This window comes from Mesoplodon densirostris, chromosome 10, assembly GCF_025265405.1.
Source record: "Mesoplodon densirostris isolate mMesDen1 chromosome 10, mMesDen1 primary haplotype, whole genome shotgun sequence".
In the NCBI taxonomy this organism is placed as follows: domain Eukaryota; kingdom Metazoa; phylum Chordata; class Mammalia; order Artiodactyla; family Ziphiidae; genus Mesoplodon; species Mesoplodon densirostris.
In genome coordinates this window covers 67,778,988-67,799,373 of record NC_082670.1, presented here as the reverse complement: position 1 = coordinate 67,799,373, position 20,386 = coordinate 67,778,988, and the positions used below count along the sequence as shown (strand labels likewise).

Below are 20,386 nucleotides of genomic sequence, written 5' to 3'. Positions count from 1 at the left end.
GTACCTATGTGGCCTGATTCAGGGGCCATCTTCTTTACTGCTACGCTCTAGTTGGAGGAGCATATTACTCCTCCTTGGAGGAGTTGGCAAACTTTCTGTAAAGGGCCAGATGGTAAATGTTTTCAGCTCTGTGAGCCATATGGTCTCTGTCACAACTACTCAGTTCTGCCATTGTATCATGAAAGCAGCCATGACCGATATATAAACAAATGGGTGTGGCTTGTGTTCCAATAAAACTTTATTTACAAAATCAGGCAGGGAAAATTTGGCCCATGGAATTTGCCAATCCCTGGCCTAGCTTACATCAAATTTATACCATATTTGATCCATTTTATTTAAATCATTATTTCCTCCTTTTTTCATCACTCCCATTACTCTAGAATTAACCATAATTGGAAAAGTGGAAACGAGAGATTAGGAAGAAAAAAGACAAGTAGATGGTGCAGAAGATATTTCTTTTTACAATGTAGCCTTGGGCAAGATAAAGCAAAGGGAGGTGAAAGACAATGGGGATAGACTTTGAACCGCCCTCTCTACCTCTGACGGGTAGGATGAGGAAAGGCTTTGTGAAAGGGGCTGGAGTGAGCCCAGAACATTCTGCTGGGTTCTGGTATAAGGCCCTCAAGGCTTTATCAGGAGGGAGAGGGATGGGCACTGCTGGCCCACAAGTACATGGAAGCCTGAGGCACAGGGGGCACTGAGAGTATGTCCTCCTTGGAGAAAGCCACACCCAGAATAAATTGGCCATGTATTTCCTTGTTGAATATCTAAGTTCCTCTTGCTTCAGAATGGTGAAGGCAAAAAATTAACAGAATGTGCAGAGAAAATTATAATGTGGAATTTGTATACGGCTCAAACTACAGTCACGAAGATGAAGAGCACTGTAGAAATTTAACAAATGTCACCCTTTCCTTCTCCTTTTTCCTTCCAAACGCAAATACTCAAAGGAAGAATAACTAAGTAACAAAGCATCAAAATGAACACATGAATGATATCCAAACCCTCTTTGTTATTTCTTAGATAAGAATACAGCGTGCAAAAAGGCAAACACCAAATACAGACAATCCTGTTTATTGCTTGGCAGACTGCAATGTTTTATTTGCTTTACTTTCTATTTCTTGTGCACAGGTAAAAAAAAATGGTTTAAGGGTTCTGTATACAAGTGCTTGAATATGCCTGTAAACACATACCTCTGTGTCCAACTTTCTGGATGTAGATTCCTCTCGATCGCAGCATTTTCGGCAGGCAATCCAAATGCATCCCATCCCATGGGATTGATAACCTAGCACCCAGGAAAGAAACATCAGCCGTGGCAGATTGCTAAAATCTTTATTAGTATTCTCTTCTGGGCAATAAGCAGGCATTCTCTCTTTCTAACACGTCTTATCCCTTTCCTGGATGATTTCAAACTATGCTTTTGAAAGCCAGCTGGCTACCTAAGACGTAAGCACAGAAGAGAATTTAGAAGGTTATACACCAAGGTGCCAATAGCAGTTATCTCTGAGTAGGTATTTTCGTGACTATTTTTTACTTTCTTCTTCTTTTGTCTGTATTGTGTGTAATGAACCCAAAGGGTTTTTCTGAGATTATAAAAAGTTTCTTTCAATTTTAAAACTAGGTATAAAACTAGGTATATATAAAAATATATATAGGCATTCAAAATGCTTACCTCATGTTAGGTTTTCCAATTAAGGAGTTGTGCTGTCCAATAGGGTAGCCCTTAGCCACATGTGGTTATATAAACTTAAATTAATTAAAATTTAAAATTCAGTTCCTCAGTCACACTAGCCAGTTTTCAAGTGTACAATAAGCCACTCTGAACCACCTCCTATAAGATATTTCCATTTTCCAAAGAACAGGGGATCCTAAGATCTCAGAGCACTAAGAAGCTTTTGAAATATATCCTCCATTCCCACTCCTTTATTTGACAGCCCAAGCAATGATGGACCAACAAGAGTAAGCAGCCTAGCTAAGTCACAGCAGAAGCAATTACTTCAAACCAGGAACTCATTTCTGCAAATGGATGATCAGTCACAGCTCAGCTGGCAGCTTCAATAGCAAGTCCTCTCAACCTAACTTACATGCCATGAATGGGAACAATGGCTTGAAACACAAGCTGTGGCATCAAGGGACAGACTCAGAAGGCCGCGCTCTCTACCCACTGCCAGGAAGGACACCTGCTTTGAAAACTCAGACTCCTACCCTTCTCTAATGCTGATTTTCAGCCACAAAGCCATAAACACAGCTTCTCCCAGAGCCATATTTCTGAAGCTTGCCTGTGGGTGAGGATGGCCTGAGGAGGCTCCAGTATTTCTAGAAAACAGCCCTTTACAGCTGGCCTTCTTACTTCCTATCAAGCTCCTGATCTGTCAACTGCCACAAGCTGAGTTTGTTTGTTTGTTTGTGTGTTTGTTTGTTTGTAATCATGCAGAGAACCTGAGCTTCTGTTCACATACATTTTGGATAGTGATGGACACTCAGACACACTTACTGGCACTACCTCATCACCCGCTCATATCATGATGGAACATTTTCCACTAAAGAAACAGGTCTCATTTTCTTTTATAAATAACTTTTTCCCCTGATTATTGAAATAATGCATGTTCACTACAAATAGCCTTGGTACATAGAGAAAAATATTCAGAAGAAAATAAAATACCCTTAATTCTACCATATAGCCATACATAACTGTTATTTGGTAAATTTATATCCAAGTTTTAACAATTGGGATCGTATTATTTCTGTGTGTTTTTTTTCATTGTGCACCTAGAGTTTTCTTCCAACTTTCTATCTTGTTCAAAGACTCTCTGAGATGCAAATGAGTATCACCCATGGCCACCTCTGCCTCAGGTCCATAAGCACCTACAATTTAGTGTCCCGAACTGGATTCACACTCGAATCCCAGTGCCCAGGTCCGTTCTCTCCCTAGTCCCTCTTAGCAGGTGGCAGTAAGAGAACAGGCATGGCCCTCCCAGTGGCAGAAGCCACTTGCCTTACATCGTCCTCCCATTCTGCACATTACTATTTTTTAATTAGGTTTTAGTTCTGATGGAATAATTCCATCTCAAGAATGAAGACCATGCATCTAAAATCAGAGCTGCTCTAACTCCTTTGGCTAGTGAGTGGGAAATGAAACAAAGGCTCGCTCCTCGGGAGGCTGTGTGGTTTGGGGGGAAATGTCCTAACCCAAACCTGCCATTTACTGGCAGTGGGACCTGAGGCACATCACTTACACGAGTCCCAACTATCAACTGTGACTGAAAGCAGCCACCCAAATCATTGAGAATTACACACTAAGATGTATGTGGTACACCCAGCACAGTACAGGCACCCAGTAAATGGCAGGGCTGGCTTCAGTGGCAGCTGCTGTTGTCTGCTTGATCTTCAGCACCTCACAACATCGCACATCACCGATTCCCTCGTCAGGACCTCAGCCCACGTCTCTTTGGCCACGTTCATTATGGTGGCTCTGTGACAACAGACAGGGAGACTCCTTGACCTCACACACATCCTCATCCATGTACATTCCTAAGGGTGTGTTACTTATGATAAGAGCCTCTGTAGCAGGTTGGTGCCAGGCATTGGAATTTCTTAACCAAACCGAACAGACCATGAGGCTCAAAGGGCCAGCCGTTTGGCCTTCTTTTCCATGAAAGGGGCGCATCAGTTCTTCTTTTGTGCATAATCAGTGGCTCACATCAGGTGCCTCATTTGAAAGTAGCCCAGCTGTTCTTGCCATGGCTGACTGGAGCAGGGGTAGTCCATGAGCAGAAGCAGCCATCTGTGTGCTGGGTAGGAAGGGCCCTGCCCAGTAGATTTTGCCATATCAGGGGTGGTGGTAGGTCTGATCCACTCAGGTCTGCCTTCTGTACGGGATACAGACCTGGTGAACAACAGTGCTGCGGATCTCTCCAGTTTGCTGCTGCTCCAGACTGGTCTGCCACATCCTCTGCCGTGCTTCCCAGTCCTGGGAATCTGGGAAGAGTGAAATGCCCTGACCTGCCAGCCTAAGATAACATGACTCCTGGGGCATTCCCTCGCAGTCCAGTGGTTAGGACTCTGCGCTCTCACTGCCGAGAGCCCGGATTTAATCCATGGTCAGGGAACTAAGATCCCGCAATCCATGCGGCATGGCCAAAAAAAAAATGACATGACTCCCAAGCTATCACATTCAATCCCTGCATCCATGCTCCTGAGGTCAGTCGGAATAGGCTCCTCTTCTATTTCCTTAATTGGATGTTTCTCAAATTACGAGCATAATACAAGCTTATTTTAACAAGTGAAATGACACAATACATGATATATAAAGGCAAAGCTGATCATCTCCCCCAGCCTCGACTCCTATTCTCAACTCCTTGATGTAACCAACAATGTCAGCCTTTGTATCCTTCCACACCTTTCTCCTCACTCAAACACAGATACACAAACATATATATACATATATAGGAGCTGGATGGTTTGTTTTTATGGAAATAGAACCTGTCATACACTATTTTATGACCTGTTTTTTTTCATTTAACGTATCATGGACATCTGTACAAAATAACTAAGTACGTGTGTGTGTGTATACATGTCTTTTAAAAAGATTCTAACATTCCCTAGGAATATCTAGTCTATGCAGTTTTAGGAAGTTGTCAAAACATAACCCAATCCAGTTGATCTTTCAGACATGAGGTCTCTTTTTCTCTTGCTAAATGTGTCCTACCCAAAGGTTTCATCTTTCCAAACAGCACCCTCCCCTTCTGGCAAAATGCTCCTCCTCCTACTTCATATGGTCCTGCTGTAGACGGCGAATCACAAAACCCACCCCTCTGGCCACAGAGGGAGCACCTGGTGGAGATGTCTAAGAAAATACTGCTGGCATGTGGACAGATGCAGAAATTGGAGGCAGAGACTAGGGATACTGATGTGCTCCAAGGACGTGGGCCCAATGCCCAGTGGGCCCCAATCCTACAACATTTCCTTTGGTTCTGTGAGTTACACCAGGATTTGTAAAAACACACAAAACCTCCTTTTTTGTTTAAACTGGTCTGAGTTGGGTTTCAGTACCTTGTAGCCAAGAATCCTGACTAAAACACTCACCCTTTAGAATACAGCTTTCTGTTGAGTACTGCTTAATCCATAGATGAAAAACATTTCCTTCACAGATTTTTCTTTTTCTTTTTAATTTTCAAGAGCTAAAAATAATAATAATCCCATGTTGCGGATTTGTGCTTGATTAGTAGAAAGTTCTGAAATACTTCCATGGACAACACTAGAGAACAGCTTCCAGAGATGCTTTAATTCTCCTAGGGCTACTTCACTGGCAGAATAATGTAACTGTTGTATAACCATGTTCCACAAGAAAGGGGAAAACTTAATTACCACTTGGTTTCTTCATTGGAACTGCCAAAATGGCACCAGTTCAATGTTTCTGCCTATTAACATTCTGTTAGGTTACCATCCATGTTTTTAAATAAAGTCAATACAAAGACAGTCAAAAAATCAGTCTGGATTTATATAATATACTTATTCATTTCTATTTTTGTTTTCAGATGAAATTAACATGAAAAGATATTCTTAGTTCACATGTTATCCCAAGCTGTCTATGAAAATATAGTTAGGGAAGGAAGAGTCAAGAGGGTGGTGTGGGAAGACACAGAGTTAGCGTCTCCCTGCAACTAGGTCACCTGCCCGCCACTGGTGGGGGACTCTGATGCCCAAGGAGACAGGAGGAACACCAAAGTGAACTGGTAGGACGTAGCGGGGCTGAGGGCAGAGAAGAAGTGGAGGTCAGACAGGATTGACGCCCTCAGGCTGGGGAGATCAGGAGAGGCAGGCAGGAAGGGCTCTCTGGGAAGAGTGGGAGAGGAGCAGAGGGGGATCGCCTGGCCCACTTGGGCAGGGGAGCCTGCTGAGCTCCCAAGCCGGTACCCGCCCTCCAAACCCCCCTCCAGGCTGCATCGGTCCTTGGGGGCATAGGAGGGAGGCCAGGGAGATCAGTAGAGGCAGGCGGGAGGGGCCCCCCCAGACGAGAGGAGAGGAGAAGAGGGCGTTTGCCCCACCCACTCGAGCCCAGGAAGCCTGCTGGGCTCCCAGGTGAGGTCCCCTACCCTCTGAGACCAGAGGTGGGGGGCACACCTGGGTCCCTTCTGTTCCTTGAGCCTAAGCCCCACCCCCCACAGCCCCCAGGGCCTTTCCCAGCCCCACAGGTCCTGAGCATTGGCCCCACCCACTACCCAAACCTTGCCTTTGTTTAGGCCCAGCCCTCCACAGCCAAGGCCTTCCCCGCCCCCACTTTTTTTTTCTTTTCCCTCCTCCACTTTTTTTACTATTGTGGTACTGATGTACCATCCAGCTGTTGATTCATGTATAATTTTATTTTTATATTCCTCCTAACATATCTGTTAGTTTCCTAGTCTAATTTTATTTTTTACTTTGTTATTGTTCCTTTTTTTCTTTTTATTTATTTGTTTTTGCCACCCCAGGTGGCTTGTGGGAACTTAGTTCATGAGCCTGGGGTCGGGCCAAAGCTCCTGTGGTGGGAGGTCCGAGTCTGAACCACTGGACTAAGAGAGAACCTCAGACACCACGGAATATTCATCCAAGTGAGGTCTCATGGAGTTCCACATCTCAGCACCAAGACCCAGCTCTACCCAATAGCCTACAAACTTCAGTGCTTGAAGCCTCAGGCTAAACAACCAGTAAGACAGGAACACAATCCCACTCATTAAAAAAAAAAAAAAATGAGATGGCAAACAAATATGTCACAGATGAAGGAGCAAGGTAAAAACCTACAAGTCCAAATAAATGAAGAGGAAACAGGCAATCTACCTAAAAAAGAATTCAGAGAAATGATAGTAAAGATGATCTAGAATCTCAGAAATAGAATGGAGGCACTGATGGAGAAAATACAAGAAATATTTAACAAAGATCTAGAAGAACTAAAGAACAAACAAACACAGATGAACAACACAATAACAGAAATGGAAAATACACTAGAAGGAATCAAAAACAGAATAACTGAAGCAGAACAAATAAGTGAGCTGGAGGACAAAATGGTGAAAATAAGAGCAGAATAAAGAAAAAAGAATGAAAAGAATTGAAGACAATCTCAGAGACCTCTGGGAAAACACTAAACACACCAACATTCGAATTATAGGGGTCCCAGAAGAAGAAGAGAAAAAGAAAGGGTCTGAGAAAATATTTGAAGAGATTATAGTTGAAAACTCCCTAAATGAGAAAGGAAATAGTCACCCAAGTCCAAAAGCACAGAGAGTCCAATACAGGATAAACCCTAGGAAAAACACACCAAGACACAAATTAATCAAACTAACAAAAATTAAATTCAAAGAAAAAATATTAAAAGCAGCAAGGGAAAAACAAGAAATAACATACAAAGTAATCCCCATAAGGTTATCAGCTGATTCTCAGCAGACGCTCTGCTGGTCAGAAGGGAGTGGCAGGATATACTTAAAGTGATGAAAGAGTAAAACCTACAACCAAGATTACTCTACCCAGCAAGGATCTCATTCAGATTTGATGGAGAAATCAAAAGCTTTTCAGACAAGCAAAAGCTAAGAGAATTCCACACCACCAAACCAGCTCTACAACAAATGCTAAAGAAACTTCTCTAAGCAGGAAACACAAGAGAAGAAAAGGACCTACAAAAACAAACCCAAAACAATTAAGAAAATGGTCATAGAAACATACACATCGATAATTACCTTAAACGTGAATAGATTAAATGCTCCAACCAAAAGACACAGACTGGCTGAATGGATACAAAAACAAGACCCATATATATGCTGTCTACAAGAGACCCACTTCAGACCTAGGGACACGTACAGACTGAAAGTGAGGGGATGGAAAAAGATATTCCATGCAAATGAAATCAAAAGAAAACTGGAGGGCTTCCCTGGTGGCACAGTGGTTGAGAATCTGCCTGCCGATGCAGGGGACATGGGTTGGTGCCCCAGTCCGGAAGGATCCCACATACTGTGCAGCAGCTGGGCCCGTGAGCCATGGCCGCTGATGCCTTCATGTCCAGAGCCTGTGCTCCGCAACGGGAGAGGCCACAACAGTGAGAGGCCCGCGTACCGCGAAGAAAAAAGAAAAAAAGAAAGCTGTAGTAGCAATACTCATATCAGATAAAATAGGCTTTAAAATAAAGAATGTTACAAGAGACAAGAAAGGACACTACATAATGATAAAGGGATCAATCCAAGAAGAAGATATAACAATTATAAATATATATGCACCCAACATAGGAGCACTTCAATACATAAGGCAACTGCTAACAGCTATAAAAGAGGAAATCGACAGTAACACAATAATAGTGAGGGACTTTAACACCTCACTTAAACCAATGGACAGATCATCCAAAATGAAAATAAATAAGGAAACACAAGCTTTAAATGACACAATAGACCACATAGATTTAATTGAAATTTATAGGACATTCCATCCAAAAACAGCAGATTACACTTTCTACTCAAGTGTGCATGGAACATTCTCCAGGATAGATCACATCTTGGGTCACAAATCAAGCCTCAGTAAATTTAAGAAAATTGAAATCATATCAAGCATCTTTTCTGACCACAACGCTATGAGATTAGAAATCAACTATAGGGAAAAAAACGTAAAAAACACAAACACATGGAGGCTAAACAATACGTTACTAAATAACCAAGAGATCACTGAAGAAATCAAAGAGGAAATCAAAAAATACCTAGAGACAAATGACAATGAAAACACAATGATCCAAAACCTATGGGATGCAGCAAAAGCAGTTCTAAGAGGGAAGTTTATAGCTATACAAGCCTACCTCAAGAAACAAGAAAAATCTCAAACAATCTAACCTTACACCTAAAGGAACTAGAGAAAGAAGAACAAACAAAACCCAAAGTGAGCAGAAGGAAAGAAATCATAAATATTAGAGCAGAAATAAATGAAATAGAAACAAAGAACACAATAGCAAAGATCAGTAAAACTAAAAACTGGTTCTTTGAGAAGTTAAACAAAATTGGTAAACCATTAGCCAGACTCATCAAGGAAAAGAGGGAGAGGACTCAAATCAATAAAATTAGAAATGGAAAAGGAGAAGTTACAACAGACACCACAGAAATACAAAGCATCCTAAGAGACTACTACAAGCAGCTCTATGACAATAAAATGGAAAACATGGGAGAAATGGACAAATTCTTAGAAAGGTATAACCTCCCAAGACTGAACCAGGAAGAAATAGAAAATATGAACAGACCAATCACAAGTAATGAAATTGAAACTGTGATTAACAATCTTCTAGCAAACAAAAGTCCAGGACCAGATGGCTCCACAGGTGAATGCTCTCAAACATTTAGAGAAGAACTAACACCCATCCTTCTCAAACTCTTCCAAAAAACTGCAGAGGATGGAACACTCCCACACTCATTCCATGAGGCCACCATCACCCTGATACCAAAACCAGACAAAGATACTACAAAAAAAGAAAATTACAGACCAATATCACTGATGAATATAGATGCAAAAATCCTCAACAAAGTACTAGCAAACAGAATCCAACAACACATTAAAAGGATCATACACCATGATCAAGGGGGATTTATCCCAGGGATGCAAGGATTCTTCAATACACGCAAATCAATCAATGTGATACACCATATTAACAAACTGAAGATTAAAAACCATATGATCATCTCAATAGATGCAGAAAAAGCTTCTGACAAAATTCAACACCCATTTATGATAAAAACTCTCCAGAAAGTGGGCATGGAGGGAACCTACCTCAACATAATAAAGGCCATATACGACAAACCCACAGCAAACATCATTCTCAATGGTGAAAAACTGAAAGCATTTCCTCTAAGATCAGGAACAAGACAAGGATACCCACTCTCACCACTGTTATTCAACATAGTTTTGGAAGTCCTAGCCCCGGCAATCAGAGAAGAAAAAGAAATAAAAGGAATACATATAGGAAAAGAAGTAAAACTGTCACTGTTTGCAGATGACATGATACTATACATAGAGATTCCTAAAGATGTCACCAGAGAACTACTAGAGCTAATCAATGAATTGGTAAAGTTGCAGTATACAAAATTAATGCACAGAAATCTCTTGCATTCCTATACACTAAAGATGAAAAATCTGAAAGAGAAATTAAGGAAACACTCCCATTTACCATTGCAACAAAAAGAATAAAATACCTAGGAATAAACCTACCTAGGGAGACAAAAGACCTGTATGCAAAAAACTATAAGACACTGATGAAAGAAATTACAGATGATACCAACAAATGGAGAGATATACCATGTTCTTGGATTGGAAGAATCAACATTGTGAAAATGACTATACCACCCAAAACAATCTACAGATTCAATGCAATCCCTATCAAATTACCAATGGCATTTTTTACAGAACTGGAACAAAATATCTTAAAATTTGTATGGAGACACAAAAGACCCCAAATAGCCAAAGCAGTCTTAAGGGAAAAAAGCGCAGCTGGAGGAATCAGGCTCTCAGACTTCAGACTATACTACAAAGATACAGTAATCAAGACAATATGGTACTGACACAAAAACAGAAATATACATCAACAGAACAGGAAAGAAAGCCCAGAGATAAACCCACACACCTATGGTCAACTAATCTATGACAAAGGAGTCAAGGATATACAATGGAGAAAAGACAGTCTCCTCAATAAGTGGTGCTGGGAAAACTGGACAGCTACATGTAAAAGAATGAAATTAGAACACTCCCGACCACCAAGCACCAAAATAAACTCAAAATGGATTAGAGACCTAAATGTAAGACTGGACACTATAAAACTCTTAGAGGAAAACATAGAAAGAACACTCTTTGACATAAATCATAGCAAGATCTTTTTTGATCTACCTCCTAGAGTAGTGGAAATAAAAACAAAAATAAACAAATGTGACCTAATGAAACTTCAAAGCTTTTGCACAGCAAAGGAAACCATGAACAAGACGAAAAGACAACCCTCAAAATGGGAGAAAATATTTGCAAATGAAGCAACTGACAAAGGATTAATCTCCAGAATTTACAAGCAGCTCATGCAGCTCAATGTTAAAAAAACAAACAACCCAATCCAAAAATGGGCAGAAGACCTAAATAGACATTTCTCCAAGGAAGACAAACAGATGGCCAAGAAGCACATGAAAAGCTGCTCAACATCACTAGTTATTAGAGAAATGCAAATCAAAACTACAATAAGGTATCACCTCACACCAGTTAGAATGGGCATCAACAGAAAATCTACAAACAGCAAATGCTGGAGAGGGTGTGGAGGAAAGGGAACCCTCCTACACTGTTGGTGAGAATGTAAATTGATATAGCCACTATGGAGAACAGTATGGAGTTTCCTTAAAAAACTAAAAATTGAATTACCATATGATCCAGCCATCCCACTACTGGGCATATACCCAGAGAAAACCATAATTGAAAAAGACACATGCACCCCAATGTTCACTGCAGCACTATTTACAATAGCCAGGTCATGGAAGTAACCTAAATGCCCATCAACAGACTAATGGATAAAGAAGATGTGGTACATATATACAATGGAATGTTACTCAGCCATAAAAAGGAACGAAATTGGGTCATTTGTAGAGATATGGATGGATCTAGAGACTGTCATACAGAGTGAAGTAAGTCAGAAAGAGAAAAACAAATATCGTATATTAACACATATATGTGGAACCTAGAAAAATGGTACAGTTGAACTGGTTTGCAGGGCAGAAACTGAGACACAGATGTAGAGAACAAACGTACGGACACCAAGGGGGGAAAGCAGCGGGGTGGTGGTGGTGGTGGTGTCATGAATTGAGCTGTTGGGATTGACATGTATACACTGATGTGTATAAAACTGATGACTGGGCTTCCCTGGTGTCCGCCTGCCGATGCAGGGGACACGTGTTTGTGCCCCGGTCTGGGACGATCTCACATGCCGCGGAGCGACTAGGCCCGTGAGCCATGGCCGCTGAGCCTGCACGTCTGGAGCCTGTGCTCTGCAATGGGAGAGGCCACAACAGTGAGAGGCCCGCGTACTGCAAAAAACAAAACAAAACAAAAAAAACCCTGATGACTAATAAGAAAAAATAATGCAAACCATATATGGTTTTTATACAATTTAAATAAAAACTCTGATTTGTAAAGGAAGATTATACAGCCTTTGGGGACATGGGTTGGAATGCTTTTTAAATGTAATTAACCTAAAATAAGCCAGGCAGAGGAAGACTAATACTGCATAGAATCACTTATATGTGAAATCTTTAAAAAAAATTTTTAAAAGTCAAAGGCTAGAAACAGAGCAGAAGAGTGGTTGCCCGGGTGCGGGTGGGGGAAATAAGGAGAGGTTGGTAATAGGGTACAACGTTTCAGTTATAAGATGAATAAGGTCTGAGGATGTAACGATAAACATGGCGACTGTAGTGATAACACTGTATTGTATAATTGAAATTTGCTGAAAGAGTAGAACTTAAATGTTCTTACCTCCCCCCAAAAAGGATAAGTACGTGAGGTGATGGATGTGTTAATTAACGAGGTGGGTGGAATCTTTTCACAATGTACACATACATCATGTCACCACGATGTACATTTTAAACGTCTTGTAATTTTATGTCAATTATACCTCAATAAAGCTGAAAAAAAAATCTTCCAACAAACAAAAGTCCAGGACCAGATGGCTTCACAGGCGAATTCTATCAAACAGTTAGAGAAGAGCTAACACCAATCCTTCTCAAACTCTTCCAAAATATTGCAGAGGGGCCTCCCTGGTGGCGCAAGTGGTTGAGAGTCCGCCTGCCGATGCAGGGGATGCGGGTTCGTGCCCCGGTCTGGGAGGATCCCGTGTGCCGCGGAGCGGCTGGGCCCGTGAGCCATGGCCGCTGAGCCTGCGCGTCCGGAGCCTGCGCGTCCGGAGCCTGTGCTCCGCAACGGGGGAGGCCACAACAGTGAGAGGCCCGCATACCGCAAAAAAAAAAAAAAAAAAAAAAAAATATTGCAGAGGAAGGAACACTCCCAAACTCATTCTACAAAGCCACCATCAACCTGATACCAAAACCAGAAAAACATATCACAAAAAAGAAAATTATAGACCAGTAGCACTGATGAACATAGATGCAAAAATCCTGAACAAAATACTAGCAAACAGAATCCAACAGCACATTAAAAGGATCATACACCATGATCAAGTGGGATTTATACCAGGGACCCAATGATTCTTCAATATAAGCAAATCAATCAATGATATACCACATTAACAAATTAAGGAATAAGAACCATATGATCATCTCAATATATACAGAAAAAGCTTTTGACAAAATTCAACACCCACTTATGATAAAAACTCTCCAGAAAATGGGCATAGAGGGAACCTACCTCAACATAATAAAGGCCATATATGACAAACCCACAGCAAGCATCATACTCAATGGTGAAAACTGAAAGCTTTTCCACTAAGATGAGGAACAAGACAAGAATGTCCACTCTCGCCACTCTTATTCAACATAGTTTTGGAAGTCCTAGCCACAGCAATCAGAAAAGAAAAAGAAATAAAAGGAATACAAGTTGGAAAAGAAGAAGTAAAACTGTCACTGTTTGCTGATGACATGACACTATACATAGAAAATCCTAGATGCCACCAGAAAACTAGTAGAACTAATCAGTGAATTTCGTAAGGTTGCAGGATACAAAATTAATGCACAGAAATCTCTGGCATTCCTATAAACCAACAACGAAAAATCAGAAAGAGAAATTAAGGAAACACTCCCATTTACATTGCAACAAAAAGAATAAAATACCCAGGAATAAACCTGCCTAAGGAGGCAAAAGACTTGTACTCAGAAAACTATAAAACACTGATGGAAGAAATCAAAGATGACATACAGCTGGAGAAATATACCATGTTCTTGGATTGGAAGAATCAGTATTGTGAAAATGACTATACTACCCAAAGCAATCTACAGAGTCAATGCAATCCCTATCAAACTAGCAATGGCATTCATTCTTCACAGAATTAGAACAAGATATCTTACAATTCATATGGAAACACAAAATAGCCAAAGCAATCTTCAGAACAGAAAACGGAGTAGGAGGAATCAGGCTCCCCAACTTCAAACTATACTACAAAGCTACAGTAATCAAGACAGTATGGAACTGGCACAAAAACAGAAATATAGATCAATGGTACAGGATAGAATGCCCAGAGATAAGCCTACGCACATATGGACATCTAATTTACGACAAAGGAGGCAAGAACATACAATTGAGAAAAGACAGTCTCTTCAATAAATGGTGCTGGGAAAACTGGACAGCTACATGTAAAAGAATGAAATTAGAACACTACCTAACACCATACACAAAAATAAACTCCAAATAGATTAAAGACTTAAACGTAAGGCCAGACACTATAAAACTCTTAGAGGAAAACAGGAAAAACACTTTTTGACATAAACCACACCAGGATCTTCTTTGACCCACCTCCTAGAGTAATGGAAATAAAAACAAAAATAAACAAATGGGACTTCATTAAACTTAAAAGCTTTTGCACAGCAAAGGAAACCATAAACAAGACAAAAAGGCAACCCCCAAAATGGGAGAAAACATTTGCAAATGAAACAACAGATAAAGGATTAATCTCCAAAATATACAAACAGCTCATGGAGCTCAGTATCAAAAAAACAAACAATCCAGTTAAAAAATGGGCAGAGGACCTTAATAGACATCACCGAGGAAGATATACAGATGGCCAAGAGGCACATGAAAAGCAGCTCAATATCACTAATTATTAGAGAAATGCAAATCAAAACTACAATGAGGTATCACCTCACATCAGTCAGAATGGCCATTATCAAAAAAGTTAGAAACAATAAATTCTGGAAAAGGTGTGGTGAAAAGGGAACCCTCCTGCACTGTTGGTGAGAATGTAAATTGATATAACCACTATGGAAAACAGTATGAAGGTTCCTTAAAAAACTAAAAATAGCACTACCATATGACTCACAATCCCACTACTGGGCATATACCCTGAGAGAACCATAATTCAAAAAGAGGCATGTACCACAATGTTCACTGTAGCACTATTTACAATAGCCAGGACATGGAAGCAACCTAAATGTCCATCAACAGATGAATGGATAAAGAAGATATGGCACATATACACAATGGAATATTACTCAGCCATAAAAAGAAATGACATTGAGTTATTTGAAGTGAGGTGGATGGACCTAGAGACTGTCATACAGAGTGAAGTAAGTCAGAAAGAGAAAAACAAATACCATATGCTAACACATATATATGGAATCTAAAAAAAAGAAAAAAAATAGTACTGATGAACCTAGCTGCAGGGCAGGAATAAAGAAGTAGACATAGAAAATGGACTTGAGGACATGGGGTGGGAGGGCAAAGTGAGAGTAGCATTGACTGGACATTTACACTACTGAATGTAAAACAGTTTTCTGGTGGGAAGCAGCAGCATAGCACAGGGAGACTGGCTCGGTGCTTTGCGATGACCTAGAGGGGTGGGATAGGGAGGATGAGAGGGAAGCTTAAGAGGGAGGGGATACGGGGACATGTGTATGCATATGGCTGAGTCCCTTTGTTGTGCAACAGAAACTAACACAGTATTGTGAAGCAATTATACTCCAATAAAGATCTATTAAGAAAAGAAAGTTAGAAAAATCTTAAAGCTTCTTAATATTTCACAGTCTTACTAAAAATTAACAAAAAACAAATGTCTGCCCTGGAATACAGTCTGTGGGGAGTCAGGATAGTTCTTTCCACTATGGGCTGGACCACTGGATTCAATGTCCCTGTGAACCAAGTTTCTATGAAACAGGAAAGGGTCCAATCAATTCTACACCTTGGGTTTCCCAGACATCCAGTGACCAAGGGCAGAACTCACTCTTGTGCCATAAGATGACTCACTACTGTCCAGGAGGAACAAAATAAAGACCTATAACAAGATTACAAAATACCAAAGCCTGTCCCTTTCCCCTGGGCAGCGGATTCTATTTGCTGGTCAAATTGTTATAGCCTATTTATTTAAAAGACACCATGTCAGTGCTGCCTTTGCCCACCTCGTTCACCTCTTAGTCTCTTCTACATCCGGGGTCCCCAACCCCTGGGCCATGGACTGGTACAGGTCCATGGCCTGTTAGGAACCGGGCCGGACAGCAGGAGGTGAGCGGCGGGCAGGCGGACAAGCGAGCGAAGCTTCATCTATATTTACAGCCGCTCCCCTTCATTCGCATTACTGCCTAAGCTCCGCCTCCTGTCAGATCAGCGGCGGCATTAGGTTCTCATAGGAGCGCAAACCCTACTGTGAACTGTGCATGCGAGGGATCTAGGTTGCGCTCTCCTTATGAGAATTTAATGCCTGATGATCTGAGGTGGAGATGAGGCAGTGATGCTAGCACTGGGGAGTGGGTGCAAATACAGATTATCATTAGCAGAGAGGTCTGACTGCACAGGGACCATAATAAATCAATTACTTGCAGACTCATATCAAAACCCTATCAGTGAGTGGCAAGTGAAAACAAGCTCAGGGCTCCCGCTGATTCTGCATTACAGTGAGTTGTATAATTATTTCATTATATATTACAATGTAATAATAATTGAAATAAAGTGCACAATAAATGTAATGAGCTTGAATCATCCCGAAACTATCCCCCCCCAACCCACGGTCTGTGGAAAAACTGTCTTCCACAAAACTGGTCCCTGATGCCAAAAAGGTTGGGGACCGCTGCTCTACATCATCCAGTTCAAATACCCCCATTCTGGATATATAATGCCCACTTTCTTGTCTGTGATTTCTCTATGGGCAAGAGTATCGAAAACATTCACTGGAGGAACTCTAAACTCTCCTTTTGACTTCTAAAATTCCTATTCTTTTCTATCACCATAACTTGGTTTCATCCTTCCATAGTTCCACAAGTAACTAAACCTACAGTAACTAAACCGAATCACATATGCCAACTAGACAATTTATCCTAAAAACAACAACAACAACAACCCGCCCACCAACATCTGGATTTATATTTTAGGGCCACCTGAGCCCTCTCAATCCCCTAGGTGTTAACCTCTTCTTGGATGAGTGCTTTCAGCAGAAAGGGAATCAAGAAGTCCTGGCAGCTATAACTTGGAAATCATAAAATAAACTTGCAGGGTGTAAAAAACCATCATTTCCAGCTGTTCTTCTAACAAATGCTCTAAGTATTTTAAATTTAGTGAGAAGCCAAGAGGACAGGGAAACAACCCAGAAATTAGGACGAGTGGGACACTGCCCCCACTTCTAGACTGAAGGAACAAAGGGAGGAAGCAGAGATAACTGAACCCAAAGGCTGAGATCAGTTGCAGAAGCTGAAAGAGGCAGGTCTGGCCAAATGGAACTGGATTAATGGAGATACTAACCAGGGCAGAGAGAGAGAAATTCCTTGGCTTCTTCCTTCCTCCTCCCCTACAATCTTGCCAGAATTCTTCCTGTCCAAAACCAGCCAGAGGCCAGCTGACACCAGAGCTTGGGAAATGTGGCCTGCAGAGTTCTGCCCTTCCACCATACAAAGCAAAGCAGGAGATCCATCTGACAGCAAACTAGTCAAAGACCAGCACAGGAACACTACAGGACTGCAAAATTTACCATGACTCGAGATATCAAAGGGGAGTGAGGGCCAGCTACTGATGAGGGGCAAACACAGGGATCAGAGCTCTGTCAAGTTAGACAGAGCTGGCCAGGAAGTGAGACCTAGAAGCTCAAGCTAGGACAGCCTCTGGTGTGGACCCAGTCACATGACCATGGCTTACCCAACAGGACATCTTGCCTCCATTTGGGCAGAGCTATGGGCATCTCAGGGTTGGCAGGCAGGATGGATGGCAAGCAGACTGGAAGGAATACAGGAGAACACAGTTACAGGTGACAATGTACAGATGAGGCTCTGGAGGGATATACCCTGGAAAATGATAGGGATCACTGCCCAGAAAGGCCTGGGGGGAGTGGGTAGTCAAAGGGGACTGCAGCCTTATCTATGTTGTATCTCTCCTTTTTAAAGGGGAGAATATGGAATTTTATGTACAATTTAAAAATACATTTTTGAAGAAGGAAGAAATGAACAGGCAAAAGTACAGTTCTTCCTCCAGCACGGGAAGGAAGATGAAGGAGAGTTAAGAAGACTTTGGAGGTTAAGAAGGGAAGGAAGCTGGGGCAGCTGATTGTCTGCCCTCCCAATGAGAGAGAAGTACCAATTCCCCAGGAATGACCAGCTTTCTCTCCCTTTCATCATAAAACAAAACTTTATATTTGAAACCAATTCAGCTTCTAATTAAGAGCAACCATGGTTACTGCTTCTGAAAAAAATTGCTATTTTCAGAGAGTGCCGTGGTTTCTGTGGAGTAGATTCAACACTTTATTTCCAAGAAATGAGAAACACAACATTTAATTTTGTTTAGCAAGTTTAATAACTCACTATTATTACAGGTTGGGGATCAAAATGAAGTGAATACTTCAGGGTAAAGAATCCAAATGACAGGAACTAGACCCAAAACAGAAGACCTCTGGGAATGTGAGGCAGATAAATCAGGCAGTTTCCAATCAAAATACTGGACTAGCAACTCAATGTCCCTTTCAAATTACATCTGAGAGGATAAGCCCTGGAAATCTACTCTCTACTTTCAGATGCTCCAGAGATTAGAAAATCTGAAAACTAAATGCCATGCGATGCATTCTCTGGGCACTTCATAAACACTTGTTGACTGACTGGCCAACTGAAAGCTGATGAAACGTATATTATGGTTCACTTGCTAAGAACTCCCCTCACTTCCTGATATTTTATGTAATTGCATTATGATCATGCAGCTGCCAGACACATAGCCTCAATTTCCTTCCTCCTCCACAAGGAATAGCAAAAAGGCCCAAGCGGAAAACACTACTTGGGCAGTGCCCTGCGGCGTTTTGCCTGAGACAAATTACTCAAGGTCCAACTCTGTGAGGGGGACTTGGCAGCTTGATGCTTTAATTGCCCCGCTTCTGGCCCAGAAGGTGCTGAGGAGACCAGATGAGGTGGGAGGTGGGTAATTTTATTTTCTAACCATCTGTGCATACAACATATGAAAACACAACAAAATCACCATATGGTGCTAAACTTTAAATATGTCATCAGACATTGTATGAGTTTAAGAAGAAACCGATTGGCACTGTGGTCTTTTCTGACTCCTGAAAGAGAATAATTTATCTCTGGCTTCAAGTGGCCCCTGCTTAAACATCCAAACCTCAGGACTACCGTATTACTGCTATTATTAATTGGGTTACACTGGAAAATTGCATTTTGGTTTTTAGAGTTTTCTCATTGATCACTGCACATGAACCTTGCAACAAATCTGTGAGGTAGGAGGCGGGTGGGAGGCCACTGCCACTGACTAAAGTCACAGATTCCTGATCAACTCATCACCCCCAAACCACCTCCCTCTTCACTTGCCAAGTCCACATGTAATTTACTTGTATGCCCAAGGCCTGGCCAACTTTGTGACTTTAGGTTTCCCCAAGAGAACTGTGATGATCATGGCCTCAGGCACATCTCCAGTGACTACAACAAGAACGTGGGGGACCCCAATGATCTGCTTATACTCTTGTCTCATTTCTGTCCTTTGCACAACTTATTTGCTGCTATAGGAGGAAACCAAAGTAAAAGCAGCCTTGAACTTTCCAAATCATCATTCTTGTCCATTCTCAAACCCAAATTACAATCTGTGGTCTGGCGGGCTCACAAAATACAAGGACAAACCACAGACTGGGAGAAGACATTTGCACTGTATTTAACTAACAAAGAATCAATAATCCAGACCATATAAAGAACTATATGAGGGATTTCCCTGGTGGCGCAGTGATTAAGAATCCACCTGCCAGTGCAGGGGACACGGGTTTAATCCCTGGTCCGGGAAGATCCCACACGCCGCAGAGCAACTAAACCCACGAGCCCCAGCTACTGAAGCCCACGTGCCCTAGAGCCCACACGCCCGACAGCCCATGCGCCACAACTACTGAGTCCATGCGCCACAGCTACTGAAGCCCACATGCTGCAACCACTGAAGCCTGTGAGCCTAGAGCCCGTGCTCTGCAGCAAAAGAAGCCACCACAATGAGAAGCCCGCACACAGCAATGAAGAGTAGCCCCTGCTCACCTCAACTAGAGAAAGCCCGTGCACAGCAACTGAGACCCCCCCAAAAAAAAACTACATGAACAGTAAGAACAATATGAAAAAGACAAACAACCCAAGAGGAACTTGGCAAATAATGTGAGCAAGCCAATCAGAGAAGAGGAAACTTAAATAGATAAAAAACAGCTTCACTAGGACAGAACTCAGGAAAATGTAAATTAAAAACACAATTAGATGCC

At 41.6% G+C, this 20,386-nt stretch overlaps 1 protein-coding gene across 6 annotated transcripts in view; it reads right to left on the bottom strand.

Moving 5' to 3' along the window:
* The window catches only part of LARS2 (leucyl-tRNA synthetase 2, mitochondrial), a 248,413-nt gene that overhangs the window by 129,211 nt on the left and 98,816 nt on the right, over window positions 1-20,386 (bottom strand). For all 6 annotated transcript variants that reach the window (XM_060110202.1, XM_060110199.1, XM_060110204.1 and 3 more), the window contains one exon: window positions 1,191-1,282. In XM_060110202.1, the coding sequence (XP_059966185.1) occupies window positions 1,191-1,282 (92 nt within the window). The remainder of the gene's footprint in view (window positions 1-1,190; window positions 1,283-20,386) is intronic.